Source organism: Miscanthus floridulus, unplaced genomic scaffold (genome assembly GCF_019320115.1).
Source record: "Miscanthus floridulus cultivar M001 unplaced genomic scaffold, ASM1932011v1 fs_548_3_4, whole genome shotgun sequence".
Taxonomy (NCBI): Eukaryota; Viridiplantae; Streptophyta; class Magnoliopsida; order Poales; family Poaceae; genus Miscanthus; species Miscanthus floridulus.
This window is the reverse complement of record NW_027096915.1, coordinates 1-16,278: the sequence shown is the minus strand read 5'-3', so window position 1 is coordinate 16,278 and position 16,278 is coordinate 1. Positions and strand designations below refer to the sequence as shown.

The following is a 16,278-nucleotide window of genomic DNA, read 5'->3' as shown; positions in this document are numbered from 1 at the left end:
TAAAATATTCTAAATCTTACTAGGTGACAAAAATTTCAAACAAACCCATATATTTTAGTATATTATTTATAATATCATCACAGTAGTATATAAAAAAATATGACCACATACTCTATGCATACTTACACATACAACGTAATACTACTTCGGGTGATCTAATATGATCATATACTCCGTATACATACATTTCATTGGGTCATATACACTCTAAATCTTGAGATACACATGTACGAGAATAGCTACTTGTTGCTTCTCCTGTAGTCAAGGCCAGGTGCCCGGACCTGGAGCATTCCTTCTCTGTCTTCAATGAGGAAGGGCATGTACGTCCCAAAAATCCTGTCCCACACCACGAAGAAGAGCTGAGAGTAGTTGTACTTGCCACCACGCAGCTGGTGGTGCACGTCGTGATACGCCGCGTTGTTCCAGATGCTCAGGCGATCCCAGCTGGGTAGCAGCGACAGGCCGCAGTGGTTGTCGATGACCTTGATGGTGCAGAGCGAGAAGAAGAAGATAGAAGCCCTCGGCGACATGCCGGACACCAGAAAGGCGGCCGTGCCACCGATGGTGTCAGTGATGAAGCTCTCGAGGGGGTGTCCGTACAAGGCTCCGAAGGAGTAGGGAACCACGAGACGATGGTGCCATGAGTGGAGGTTCCGGTAGAGGAACCTGTTGGCGTGCAGGGCTCGGTGCCATGCGTACTGCCACAAGTCGAACCAGACCATGGCCACTGCGATTTGGCTGGCTAACTTCAGATAGGAGGTCTTTTTACTGATGGGGCTCTCTTCTTTGACCTGTGTCCCAATTAAATTCAACAAAATAGCTAGTATCATAATCATTGTCACATGCAAGCACCGCATAATAAATTGTGCGTCCCGTTGCAACGCATTATATGTAGCAAGGAACCATACCAAAAAGAGACATATATGTAGCCATGCATGCGGCACGCAATGCAATAATAATGATCTTAAGCATGCATATATACTAGGCACGTACCTTGAACATCATCACCATGGTCACCATGGCAACCTGCACGAGCTGCTGCTTGAGGACGTTGCTGATGACTTGTCGCTTCGAAACATGGTTCTTGCTATCTTCATGAGTGCTTGGGTGCAGCCTGTATTTGTCCATATACATGGACTGGCCAAGCGTTGCATGCAGGCCACAATACGCCCAGTACACCACGATGGGCACCAGGACGGCCAAACCTTCGTCAGAGAGTAGTAGCTCCATTTGTGTTCTCTAGTTTATTTGCTAGCTGTTCGATCGATCGATGTACGTATACTACATGCATGTGCTATGCAGGTACTGATGTGTGTCGATCTTACTACTGGAACGTCTCTATATATAATACTCTTGCTCTCTTGACTTTTATACGTATACCAGGGAGGACTGACGACAATTATTCGCGCAGCAACGACTGACGGACTGGGTCCGTTTACTCGGTCTGCTCGCTGCATCCAGCTACCTAATCTCGTGGCTCATCGTCGTCCGCTCGTCCGCGTCGCTCGTGCTGCTGCTATGTGCCCCCCCCCCCCCCCCTGCTTGCGCTGCTCGCCGGTGTCACCCCGTCCGAGCCGCGCACCCCCTACCTGTACTCCCGCCTCTTGTCTTCAAAAGTAGATTGGGTATCGCATCTTCCTCCTCACATTTTTGATGCCTCGTCTTGTGTCTCCTCCTCATCTTCTACTGCCTTGCATCCTTCTCAGACTGCGGAGAGGCGCAGCGAGGGCCGGCGAAGGGGGTGCACTAGGGCGGGCGGACGGGACACGCCGGGGGATTACGGCGCGGACGCAAGCGCACGCTGTCCCCTTCCGCTACATGGGTACGTAGCGCTTTGATCCCCTTTAGTTTTTTATTTTACGCGGGATGCTAAGATGGTCCCGTTGGTGAGCCACGACGCCAGCACACGGTTCGGTTGGCTGGGGACTGGGAGATGTATCCGGACACGCTGCGTGCGCCGGACGAACGCTAGTGCCCCCGATTTTGAAATATTCCATTTTCTTTTCTTAGATTAATTAATTAATTAGTTAGTTAAAAAATCTTAAACAACAATGACTCAACCTAGCAAGTAGAGAGAGTACCGTAGCATTGCCTATTGGCCGTTGCACCTAGCGTGCATATACGACGAACGAACGAAGCTGGTCCAGAATCTTGTGGGGCATGTAGTATACGTTCGGTCTTGGCATACGTGACCGGTGACCTGGACTGGAGCTTAGCTTCTGCTAGCTACGACTGTGGAGTTATTATCAAAGTCATCGCCATTTTCACAGCGCGACGGGTGAGAATTTTCGGCCGGCCAACCCATTTTGACAAGATGAAGTCAATTATGCATAAATGAAGACATATGCATCACTACAGTTGTCCAATATAAGTATGGTCCAATTTAAAAACATTTAATTTAGCTCAAATGTAGAATGATATTTTTTTGACAGAGATAGTGGACGCGCCATAGTAATATACTCCGCTTGTCCCAAAATAACTGCACGTCTCGTTTCTCAAAAAGTCAAATGTTGTGAAATTTAATTATATATGTAGAAAATTATATCAAAATATGTATCTCAAAATAAGTTTGTTGTACAAGTATATGATGCAATCAATCTCATCGTACTTACTACGCATCATAATATTAGTATCTTTTTATATATTTGATTTAATTTTTAATAATTTGACTCCTCTAGATATGTGTGTTATTACTAATGACGACAAAAGGATCATTACACAGAGTAAAAATTAAAAGTATAATCACATTCCATCTATTCATGCAAACAATGATTATTATTTTGCTTGGAGTACATGCATATGGAGGCGCCATCGGTGGTGTCTCTAAGCAACTCTTAGATAGGAGGCATGGGCGGGGGTTGCGGTGTAGGTTTTGAGGCACCGGGGGCGGTTGCGGTTGCAGCGTCCGTGGGTTTTAGTGTTATGCTTGCTCACTCATGCGCTGACTAGGTGACATGGCGATTATTGTCCTTCCAACGGACGTGGAATGAGGCCAGAGGGTTGTGGGGGCTCAAGGCCTCCCCCTTCCCACTAGAGCTGCATATAGTTAACAAAGAGTTGTTTTACAAAACTTTTTATTTTTAACAACTTTTCATTTTTAAGAAGCTCTTTTACTAAACTACCGAAGGACACTTTTTTCTCGATTTGCTAAAACAGAGTTGGTTTACAAAACTGCCGGAGAGATGCTCTTATGGCTAGCAATGGATCGGAGTATACTACTCCAAACATATATAGGTCTTTATGGGAGGCACTTGGAGGAGGGCACATGGCAAGCGAGGATTGGTTGGGATCGAGTTGTTGATGCTAATGATTACTAGTACTTCTTTATTATAAAAAAACAGTTTGTGTGCGAGCTTCCAACAGTTTGTGTGCGAGCTTCCAATAGCTTCCAATAGTTGATAAAAAAACAGTTTGTGATCGAGGTGTGTGTAAGATTTTATTTTCAGATAATTAAGTACTTACTCTGATACTCTGTTCAAAAAGAATTTCATTCTCATTTTTAGGAGTCACTAAATCTTAACTTTAATCAAATATATAAAAATATATCAATATTTACGATGCTTTATGAGTATCATTAGATTAATTATAAAATATATTTTTATAATAAATCTATTTGGAGATACCATTGTTGATAATATTTTATATAAACCTAGTAAAATTTAACAACATTTAATTTAGCCCAAATTTAGAATAACATTCTTTTGGAGAGAGGTACTGGATTTTGCACCATAGTAATATACTCTCTCTGTCATGCATGTCTCGTTTCTCAAGAAATCAAACCTTTTAAGTAATATAGCTAGATATATAGTATATGTATCTGTAAATAAGTTCAATATATGTATATGTAAATAAGTTTATTGTAAATGTATATATGATGCAATAAATCTCATCATACTTACTACGTATAGTAATATTAGCATTTTTGTATATATCTGATCAAATTTAAAATAATTTGACTCCTCGAGGAGTGTGTGTTACCGAGAGAAATTTTTTTGAGGGAACCACACAGAGGGAAAATTAAAAAGGAGAATCACACATCCATCTATTCATGCAGACATGGATTATTATTTTGCTTGGAGTACATGCATGCATATAGCGATTTTTTTTTTATTTTTAACACTTTTTGTAAACTAATTTTAAATCTAACATTGTTTGTTTTTTATTTTCAAAACTAACACTTTTGGCCGCGTCTATTGCCATGGCGCGGCGAAACGCCTGTGCCGCGCCATGCATGGTGGCGCGGAGGGAGGATGACGTGACGAAGACCGGGGGCGCTGACCGGTGACATGGCAGGGCCTGCCGCGCCACAGATCAGGGCGTGGCTTCGGTGGCGTGGCAGAGCCAGGTACGCCCGCCCGCTTCTGCCGGTTGCCGCGCCTGACATGAAAAGCGACCGGTGCCAGTTAAGTCCCAAACAGTGGGTGCACAGTGCGTCAGACCTGTCCAGTGCCAGTAGTAGTACCCACACTTTCTGTCTCTGACTCTAGCTCGCATGCTCTCTCCTCTCGCTGTCGTTATGAATGGATGGATGGATGATGTGACGTTAAATAATGGAAACAACACGGATGTCACCTCTAGTCTGCCTAGCTAATCTAATCCCCTAGCAAAAGCATCACATGATGACAGGAGTAGCTAGCATCGCACTAGCTCAGCACTACATCTACACTATTACGTCTACCACTAGTAACCTAACCTATTTTTTATTTGGTAATACACCAATTTATCCTCAAAATTAGTTCAATTGTTGTAAATTTATTTGGTGTCTATGTTTTTTATACATATTTCCAACTATTAGCATGGTATTTGAACTTTTTCTATTGGAACTTCTTTGTCGAATTTAAGACTTATTTTGTTATTTTGTACTTAAATTCCGAGTTGCGGGGAAAATTTAACGAGTGTTCACCGAATTACTAAATTACTAAATGGATTTTACCGAATCATATATGGAAATTTTAGTGCGGCATACCCCATGAAAAAAATCATAGATCCGCCACTGGGAACAAAGGGTGGTCTGGTGGCGAATTTGGTGGTCATCCAGTGCTGACCCACCTTGATCGCAAAACAGCTAAGTAGTGGCAACAAAAAGAAGTGCAACTTTGGATAGCTAAAAAGGATTGCAATGAGTGGCAAGAATTCGGTGGTCATCCAGTGGCGGATCCAGCATGGGGGCTGAACCCCACTACCCCCAAGCAGACAATGCAGAACCCCCGACCCCCATCGGCTGATCTGGATCAGCCACTAATCTGAACATTCATATTAGTCAGTACTATTTTTTGCAATATATGAGTTCACTAAGGGAAAATGTATCTCCAACGTAAGTTTCACAATGATATCCGTTGGTGGAGTTTGGATACAGGGATATAGGGGGTGGGATAGGGAAAGAGAAATGGATGAACGGCTAGGATTAAATGAGACGTAAAGAATGGATAATTAGGATATAATTTTATGTATCCCATTCCTTATCCCTATCCCTATCCAAATGAGCCATAGATGTAACCCATACAAAGAAAGTGAACCATAAATTCCTGCCCAAAACTTGCCTGCTGTTTGAAAATGCTCAGCTTATTGCTAGCATATCGAGGAGACAAAACACAGATGACTGAGGAATGTTTGAAAAACTTCCGAGTTTCTTCATCATGAGTTGCCATAAGTCCACCCTGCAAAAGCACAAGAAGGTTTCTTACAGATACTACCACAGGGAAATATTTGCAAAAGGAACATATTTGCAAAAGGAAGGAACGGCATGTTTCAATAGATTCAGAAAGCACATATTAAATTTGCATTTGTCTAAGATGCATGGTCATGGTTTAAGGCAAATTGAGAACGGGGTCCATGGATTGAACAGAGTGTTTTCACATTCTGTTACCAACTTGAAACTGGCAATTCTTTGTGATTAACGTTTTGAACTTGGCCCAATGTATAGGTTGACTCAAGTCCACTATGCCACACTAAACTCATATATACATGGACCAGCATCCACGGATTCCTTGCCATTATTAAGTGGACTGCTGACAACTCGACATCACATAAACTGGGAGGTAAAAGAAAACAAGATTATGGAACCTCACCGTCTTGATGAAGAACTTGTCATGCGAAGTCTTATCATCCCACACAAGCAGGCACACTCTGACACCCTCCTGCGACTTGAACTTGAGCAGCTCGCCAAGCGTAAGATCGCCACCCTCGGGCAATGGCCGCGACGGCGATGGTTCGCGCACAAGCCGCACCTTATCGTACACCGACCAGCCGACGATATATATCATGTGCTGCGCCTCTAGGATGGCGTGACAGATGTCCTCCCAGCACGCGTTGTGCTGGAACGTCTTGCCGTTGTCGAGCTCGAGCTAGTGTGAGTGTAGATGTAGTGCTGAGCTAGTGCGATGCTAGTGGTAGACGTATTAGTGTAGACATACTAGTGTAGATATAGATGTAGTGTTGAACTAGTGCGATGCTGAGATAAATTGGTGTATTACCAAATAAAAAATAGGTTAGGATACTAGTGGTAGACGTACTAGTGTAGATGTAGTGCTGAGCTAGTGCGATGCTAGCTACTCCTGTCATCATGTGATGCTTTTGCTAGGGGATTAGATTAGCTGGAGGTGACATCCGTGCTGTTTCCATTATCTAACGTCACATCATCCATCCATAACGACAGCGAGAGGAGAGAGCACACGAGCTAGAGTCAGAGACAGAAAGTGTGGGTACTACTACTGGCACTGGACAGGTCTGGCGCACCGTGCACCCACTGTTTGAGACTTAACTGGCACCAGTCGCTTTTCATGTCAGGTCCTGAGCTCGCCATACATGCAGGTCGGCAGAAGCGGGCGGGCGTACCTAGCTCTGCCGCGCCACCGAAGCCGCGCCCTGATCTGTGGCGCGGCAGGGCCTGTCACGTCACCGGTCAGCGCCCCCGGTCTTCGCCACGTCATCCTCCCGCCGCGCCATCATGCATGGTGCGGCACAGGCGTTTCGCCGCGCCATGACAATAGACGCGGCCAAAAGTGTTAGTTTTGAAAATAAAAAACAAACAGTGTTAGATTTAAAATTAGTTTAAAAAGTGTTAAAAATAAAAAAAATCCATATAGCAGAGGCACGAGCGGGTGTGGGGTTCGTTGATCTGTCAAGTGGTGCAGCAGTAGCAGCCACCCCCCACGCACTTGCCGCTGACGAAGCCCGATTTCTTGCAGCACTTGTTGCAGAGGACCGGCCGTATTATGCACCTGTAAAGGCATTTGATCTCTGGATTGTTGTCATCGCCGTAAGAAAACAATTCAGTTTCAGTGCCCACCCCAATTCTGGCCGACTCATCTGCATCATTATATGTATCATCATATATCCATGTCCATGATCCATACATGGAGGAATTTCCTACTCATTCCATTCCAAATTGATTTTATACCTAAAAAGCCACAATGACTTATAATGTAAAACCAACTTTTCTGCAGGGGATGAACACAGTGGGGTCTTGTTAAATTGCAGACCTTGTCTTGGGTTGGGAGTTTTGGAAGCCTAGACATTTCATGCCCACTACAGCTTTTTACTGAGGCTAATAAGCTTGTTAGCCTTCGTTGGTGAATCCCTTATGCGAGAATCAGGTAAAAAAGCTGACTTGTGAAAAAAAAACTCCTGAAAACTAAGTGGATTCAGACAGGACCTATGTAACTTACGTGAGGCGATGAGGACGACTAGCAGCAAGAGCATCAACGTTATCTTCCTCGCGCTGCCCATCGTCTTCACCCTGATCTCCCTGTGATGAGCCAGAGGGCAAGTATGCAACTTGATCTTTATTGATTATACAATGTTGTCCCCAATTATTTTGCTCCGAGTGAATCACTAGGCAGTGATAATTTCCTTCCTTACATAGCTCCTTAATATAATTGTCATCTTATTATTATCTACCTATTCTCTTATCTCTCTTTTGTCTTCTCTGCCTGTATCTAATATATCTATATCTATAACTAATATTAAGAGGGGCTAGCTAGGGAAAATGCCGATGCTTCTCTAAATCGATAATACTTGGCCACGGTCGCCCGCCTCGTCTAGATGCGGCTCCTCTGCTCATCCGCTCTGCCGCTCTCTCTCTCTCTCTCAAATAAAAAATCCACTGCGCTTATCCCTTTTGCTCCTCCACTCATTTGCTCTGGCGCTCTCTCTCTTAAAAAAAACTCCACTGCGCTTATCCCTTCCGTTCAAATCCATGCCATCCTCTTCCTCATCAGATTCCTCGCTTTCAAGGTCCATTTCTTCCCCGCCCCGGCACCGTCGCCCGCCTCAGGCTCGGGCCTAGTGGCACCTTGCTGCTCGCTGCGACTTCTCCTCCCAATACTTGACGCGGATATGGCGGCGCTCCATCTTGTCATCGAGCCACTGCTGCTCGGTCCCCATGCCCCCCTCCTGGTCCCTGGTAGTGACGTCGCCTCCGGCTCCGCGTCCCGGCAATGGTGGTGCTGTGAGGTCGAGATGGTGACTAGAGGGGGTGAATAGCCCTTTCTAAAATTAATCGCGTCGGCTAACCAAAACAAGTGCGGAATTAAAACTATTGGTCTAGCCAAGACTACACCCCTTTATTTATGTGCTCTAGCACCTTCCAAAGATACTAATTAAGCAACAAAGGTGCTGGGCTAGCTAGAGCTCACCTAACCAATTCTAGGAGCAAGGTCACACAAACCTATGCCACTAGTACTTCAAGCAACAAGGGAGCTCCTACACAAGCTAGTAAGCAAAAGCACAAAGCCACCTAAGCTCACTAGCAATGCTCAATAACAAGACAACCAATGCCAAATTAGATAGCGCAATTACTTAGCTACACAAACTAAGTAATGTGACTAACAAGGTTACACAAACCAAATTAGCCACGCAAGGGAGCCACTTCTATGCTACACAAGCAAGAAGATAACTAGTAAGCTACACAAGCTAACTAATTACAAGAGCAACTACACAAGCACGATGTATATGAAAGTAATCACAAGCTTGTGTAAAGGGATTCCAAATCAACGGGAAGAACAAGGTTGACATGGTGATTTTCTCCCGAGGTTCACGTGCTTGCCAATACGCTAGTCCTCGCGTGTCGACCACTCACTTGGTGGTTCGGCGGCTAATTGGTATCACCCGCCAAGCCCGCACGTTGGGCACCGCAAGAACCTACCCCGAAAGTGATGGTAGCTCAATGACACGCTTTACTAAAGTTGCTCTTCACGGCTCCTACGGGGCGAGCACAATGGCCCTCACAAAGCTCTTCTCCGGAGCACCACACAAGCTTCTTGCAGGCTTCAACGGAAACCACCACCAAGCCGTCTAGGAGGTGGCAACCTCCAAGAGTAACAAGCACACCAGCTTGCAACTCGATCACCTAGTACCACTCAATACAACCTCATGATGCAATCACACTAGAAACACTCTCTCACACAATCAAATGATCACTATCAAGCATATGTGAGATGGAGCGCTCCCAAGCACTACTACACAAGCCGCCAAAGCTCTAGTGTGCTCCACATAGGGCCTAAGGCCGAGACCCCTTATATTTATAGCCCCACGGGCTAAAATAGCCATTATCCCTTCACTGGGCATTTTTCGGGTTGACCGGATGCGCCGGTCATATCGACCGGACGCTGGACCTCAGCATCCGGTCAATGGATGCTCGCCACGTGTCGCCTCCGTTCAACCTCAGTTGCTTGATCTCAACGGTCAAGTGATGACTGGACGCAACTGGTCAAACTGACCGGACGCAGCAACCTTAGCGTCCGGTCGTTTCCAGTAAGGTACCAGTCACGACCGGACGCGTCTGGTCGGTCACGATCGGACGTAGTGTCAGCGTCCGGTCCTTCTCCAACTTTTCTGTGTCACCTACGTCATCGTACATCAGCCTGACCGGACACACCCTGTCAGCGTCCGGTCACTTCCAGCGCCAGCGTCCGGTCAAAGACCGACGCCTGCATGCTCTCTGCAGCCACTGATCGGACGTAGGACCCCAGCGTCCGATCACCACGTGACCAACGTCCAGTCCACTCTATGAGACCATGTCTTTTCTATATAGGGCGACGGTGGCACCGTTGGACTGTCCGCACTATACAGGCGGACACTCTGTCGGTGGAGTTACGAACCCTTGCGGCCTCCATTCCTTCGCCGAGTTGATCCACATCAACTCCAACTTCATCTCCTTTGTAAATGTGCCAACACCACCGAGTGTACACCACCATGTGTATGTGTGTTAGCATTTTCACAAACCTTTTCTAAAGGATTAGCCACTCAACTTGCCACGCCACTCAATCCTAGCAACGATGCAAAGTTAGATCACTCGAGTGGCACTTAGATAACCGATATGCAAACAAGTTTGCCCCTCTTGATAGTACGGCCATCTATCCTAAATCCGGTCATCAACTTCTCTACACACCTATGACCGGTGAAATAAAATGCCCTAGGTTATACCTTTGCCTTGCGCATTCCATTCTATCTCCTCCAATGTCGATGCAACACATGCACCAATATGATCAACAATGATATGATCCACTTCATATCATCACGTGATCATATTGGTTCATCGATCTTGACTTCACTTGCTTTTCACCATTGCCTTCGTCCATCGGCGCCAAGTCTTGCTCAAGCTTCACCGCCACGTGGTCTATCGCTCCAAAGCCTCCGACTTGCCCTTCACGCTTACAACCGGTCCATCAAGCCAAGTCTTGTCTTGATCTTCTCCACCTTGATCACATGACTCAATGTCATGTCTCATGTGCAATGAGCTCCTTCATCATCACATGTGTGAGCTTTGCAACATCTCCAAGCCATTTTCACCTTCATGGCATATGTTGCTCACACATATGTACCTATGGACTAATCACCTGTGTATCTCACATAAACACAATTAGTCTATCTAGTTTGTTACTCAATTACCAAAACCACACAAGAACCTTTCAATCTCCCCCTTTTTGGTAATTGATGACAACTCTACAAAGATATGGAAATTAAGCTCTTTTGGATTCATGTTGCTTGCCCAAGCAATTTTACCATATGAAAATGATTTTGGACAAGTACCACAAACCTGAGATGGTAGTACTAGCTCTCCCTACATATGTGCTAGAGTGTTTGATTTGATGCTCTCACATATGCATCGATTAAAATTGTGGGAGAGTAATTACTACTAAATGATGCTAAGGTGTATAGAATAAACCTTTGAAGTGTGTACCAATCGGAGTTGCACCTTTAAGTTCATCCTTAGCACCATGGTTAGCTAGATATCATTTGGAAATAAAAGCACTAGATACCTTGTGAGATCAACATTAAAAGCAAGGTACTAGCATTACTTGAAAAGCATACCAAGTGTCTAGCTATTATCCTATGCATGCTAGTTATCAAATCATCATTCAAGTTCAACAACTAGCATACACCACACAAGCATGCATATTGAATTTGAAAGCTTATGCAATGCAAGCAAGCACATGAATATGCACATATCAAATGCAATAAATCAAAGTTCATGAGCTTGCTCCCCGTACTTGTGTGCTTCTCTTGTCCAAGAATTTTGATCCATCTCTTTTCTTCAATGTTGCTCCCTCTTTATCCATCTCCATGTCCAACCTCTACTTCTTTGAGCTTTTATATCTTATCTCTCTCCCTTGTACAATCTCAAAGCTTTCATATCTTTGTACAATCTCTTCCCCTTTGTCATCAATTTCCATAAAAAGGTGTGCTTCTCATTGATGCAAAGGTATGCATTTGGGGTAGATGGTTGAGGCTTGAATCTTGCATTTTTATGGACATCACTTGATTGTTGGAATGACACCACTTGAAGATACCACTTGTATCTTGTGTAGAGCTTCTTGAGATACCACACATAGGATCTTTGATCTTGATATCAATTTGTGTGACACCTCCCCCTATGTGATAGCATGGGTCATCCATTTGAGACACTTGAGCTCTTGTGGGTGAGGGATGCATTCTTTATTTGATGATCACTTAAAGTTGAGGATCACTTATGGAGCCATCGTCTTGCATGATTGATGCCATGTGTATATATAATATCACTTGAAAGAATTTTCTAGTATGGAACCACTTGTTGGATTTATCAATGAAAACCATTTCTTGAACATTTGCTATCTTCATGAGTACCACTTATAGGATATCACTTGTGAGTTGATCTAGACATCATTTGTAGATTCTTGATGAAATGCTTGAGTCCAGATACCACTTGAAACAAACAAACTAGCTATCCATTTGTATTATTGTTTTGTGCTTGTACTCTTATCACTATCATGAGCTTCTATGGTTAACTTAAACTAAATTGATTTGCCTAAGCTTTCAAGTCCGGTTTGAACTAATGACAAGCTTCTTCACACCTCTTGCAAGGGTTATCTTGCCAATGTTGTACTTGTCACTTGTTAGCAATCCAAATTAGATCAAGTACTTGAGATCACTAGCTCATGAACAAATTCATATACTAACCACTAGATCAAGTAATAATTCAAGCAATAGTGGTAGGTTATGAATTTAAACATTTCATTTGTTATGCATGATCCTATGAAGCATGTACTATATGCACTAACCGCATACTAGTAAGGGATGAAATGATCATGCACATTACAATGATACCTTTGCTATGTTGGAGTAGAGGATAGTCACATAGATTCCAATTCATTACTCCAATAGCAATGTGAAGTCCAATTATAAGCTTGGTGAAGACCAATAGATACCATATTGAATTCCATTCTTCACCCATATAAAATGAATACCACTTATGATCAAGTGCACTTTCTTGTTGTGATTGGCTTATTTCTTCTTTTTATCTTTACTTATATGAGAGCATCAATTTGAGAATACCACTTGAAATATCATGACTAGCTCTCTTTTGGGTGTTGCTTTCTTTTCTTGATCAACCCCTTTTGATTGCTTCAACTAAGCATCTCAAATGTTCCTCGGATCACCACTTCCATGTTAGCCTTCCAAGTACCACACTTGGTTCACCTACACATAGACGGCAAGCCCCTACACTAGAGAGAAGTGACCTCTTTCCAAAGAACTATTCTTGATACTCACTTGAAATAGCTTGATTGATTGATCCAAGTGATGACTTAATTTGATGAGTAACCTTGATTCCTTCTTTAAGTCCGTTTCTTTCTACTTGTTTAAGTCCTTTTTTTCTACCAAATTATCTCCAATCATATCTAGAACTTAAACTTTATCTTCAACTTGAGTTTGATCTTGATCTTCATCTTGAGTATCAAATGTGTGCAAAGTACACTCCACAATAAAATGGCCTTGTACTCTTTGCTTGCTATGCTTGGTTAGCTCATGATCATCCAACTAGCAAGCTTCAACTCAATTATTTGCAAGTCATCAAGTATATCCAATGAATCACCAAAAACTTGAATTATAGCACTTGTATGTTGATAGCACTTGGACTTCACTCAATTTTCACTTGGCATTGGGTTTGGATGTGCACTAGGCTTCATATCTTGACTCAACATATGATGATCAATATGAAATCAATTCAATCAAGTCTCCGATGCCGATGTTACCTACAATCAATCATCCACTTTTTGATGGTACCCAAACAAGTTTGGATCCTCTCAAGTTAGGAGCAACATACTTAAGCATAGCCTTAGTATGAATAGTGGAATGTTTTGCAATAGCAACCATAGAGATACCATTATCATCCTTCCTAAGCATAGAATCATCATCAATTGAAATAGGCTTAGAAGTTTTACATAGGGGACATAAATGTGCCATGTGTCCCCTTTTCCGACATGAGTAGCGCTTTCTCTTTGATTGAGCCTTCTCTTCCTTGCTCATATGATGCTTCTCATTGCCTTGCCTCTCATGGATTGCTTGAGCCTTCTTCTCAAGCTTGGTAGGACACTTAGAGGCAAAGTGTCCCGTACTTCCACACTTGAAGCACTTGATGTGAGCATAATCTTTCTTCTCATCTTCATTCTTGCTCATCATCTTGGCATCTTGAGTTTGCATTGGATGCTTTGCCTTTCCATCCCTTCTTGTTTTCTTCTTCTTTATCATCAAATCACCACCATCTTCATGGTTGATCTTGATTTGCTCTTAGGGTGTCTTCTCTTGCTCAACTTGTGGCTTCACTTGTTGCTTCACCAATTGCTTGGTTGGGCACATTGAGGTAAGATGACCCCAAGTGTGGCACTTGAAGCACTTCGCATGCCTTAGCCTCTCTTCTTCTTTCTTCAACTTGAGTTTTTCTTTATTTGGGCAACCATTTGTAAGATGTCCCACTTTATGGCACTTGAAGCACATGAAATGAGAGAGCTTCTCTTGTTCTTACTTCTTCATCTCTCTTTTATATCTTCTCTTGCCCCATCTTTTGCCCTTGATCTTGCTCTTATTGAAGCCAATGCCACTTATGTCATTGCGGCTTTCTTGATGATTGACTTTGCTAGTCTTGAAGTCGAATCCACTCTTGTCACCAAAGTTTCTTTGAGTCTTCAACATATACTCAAAGGTGACTTGAGAGTTGTAGCATCTCTCTAACTTGTTGCTCAATTTCTTCACTTGTTCATTGAGCTCATTATTCTCCTTCAAAAGGTTAGGCTCACAAGACATAGAAGTAGAACAAGTATCTATATACGAAGAATATGGCATAGCTAATAAATCATCACAAGAGGTGGATACATGCTTCTTGTCTACATCACAAGGGTTAGCAATATTTTGCAATTTATCATTTGATCCATGTGATGAGCTCTCATTATTTTTATGTTTCTTTGTAAATACTTTATTGAGAGAAGCATGTTGTTCTAATAATTCTTCATGAGATGCAAGTAGTGTCTCATGATTCAATTTTAGCTCATCATGTGAAGATTTAAAAGCGCCAAGTAATTTCTTATGTTCTTCACAAGAGTTCTTTAGAAATGAGTTTTCATTTTCTAATTTCATTGTTTTAGCTTTCTCATTTTCTAAAGACACGATCATGCTAGCAAATCTACTAACAAGCTCATCATATGAATCAACATGATCAACCACATTATTATTTGATACCTTGGTGTCACCTTGTGACATGAAACAATGTGGTGTAGTAGGAGAGCTTGTAGTATCATCATCATCATGGCTTGAGCATGAACCAACATCGTCAAGATCACCACTAAGTGTGCTTGAGGTAGAATCTTCATGTGCAACACTTGTGGCATCATCATCAACCTTGTCCAGTGAACTTATAGTGAATCGATCATCATCATCATCACATGACCAAGAGGTGGAGCAATCTTTCACAATCACCAAATTGTGATCATGCTTGACACACTCATACGCCTCCTTCTTGGGCTGATCCTCCTTCTTGAATTTGCCATCATCCCATGTGGAGGAATCACCGAAGGTGCGCTTGATGGACTCCCATATCTCACGAGCGGTTCCCGTGTAGTTTACTTGTTTCATCAAATCAAAACTCAATGCATCCATTAGAAAACAAAAAGCATGTGCATCAAGTTTATAGAGAACTCTTTGAGCTTTGGTGAGATCTCTATAGTCTAAGACATGAGTGAGACCACTAGTGATAATCCACCAAAACTTAGGTCCCTTTGCACGAAAATGATCAAGCATACGATTTTTCCAAAGTGCAAAGTTTGTGCCATAAAAAATGTGTGTCTCACAAACATCTAGCCCACTAGACGCCATCCTCTCGGGTCGGTGAAGACCACAAATGAGAGACCTTGCTCTGATACCACTTGTGAGGTCGAGATTGTGGACTAGAGAGGGGTGAATAGTCAGAGACAGAAAGTGTGGGTACTACTACTGGCACTGGACAGGTCTGGCGCACCGTGCACCCACTGTTTGAGACTTAACTGGCACCGGTCGCTTTTCATGTCAGGTCCTGAGCTCGCCGTACATGCAGGCCAGCAGAAGCGAGCGGGCGTACCTAGCTCTGCCGCGTCACCGAAGCCGCGCCCTGATCTGTGGCGCGGCAGGGCCTGCCACATCACCGGTCAGCGCCCTCGGTCTTCACCACATCATCCTCCCGCCGCGCCACCATGCATGGTGCGGCATAGGCGTTTCACCGCGCCATGACAATAGGCGCGGCCGAAAGTGTTAGTTTTGAAAATAAAAAACAAACAGTGTTAGATTTAAAATTAGTTTAAAAAGTGTTAAAAATAAAAAAATCCATATAGCAGAGGCACGAGCGGGTGTGGGGTTCGTTGGATCTGTCAAGTGGTGCAACAGTAGCAGCCACCCCCCACGCACTTGCCACTGACGAAGCCCTCTTTCTTGCAGCACTTGTTGCAGAGGACCGGCCGTATTATGCACCTGTAAAGGCATTTGATCTCTGGATTG

The 16,278-nt window shown here is 43.5% G+C and overlaps 1 protein-coding gene across 1 annotated transcript; it reads right to left on the bottom strand.

The window, feature by feature from the left end:
- Window positions 1–239: 239 nt before the first annotated feature.
- LOC136532198 (sphinganine C4-monooxygenase 1-like) lies at window positions 240–1,284 on the bottom strand. The gene is made up of 2 exons (XM_066524795.1): window positions 994–1,284; window positions 240–791 (listed from the first exon to the last, which is right to left on the bottom strand). The coding sequence occupies exons 1-2, from the start codon at window positions 1,228–1,230 to the stop codon at window positions 240–242; spliced, it is 789 nt and encodes a 262-aa protein (XP_066380892.1). The 5' UTR covers window positions 1,231–1,284.
- Window positions 1,285–16,278: the final 14,994 nt, after the last annotated feature.

Coding starts and splice junctions, on each gene's coding strand:
- LOC136532198 (XM_066524795.1), bottom strand. CDS start 1,230: ATGGAGCTACTACTCTCTGACGAAGGTTTGGCCGTCCTGGTGCCCATC. Junction 792..993: donor CCATGGTGATGATGTTCAAG/GTACGTGCCTAG, acceptor ATTGGGACACAG/GTCAAAGAAGAGAGCCCCAT.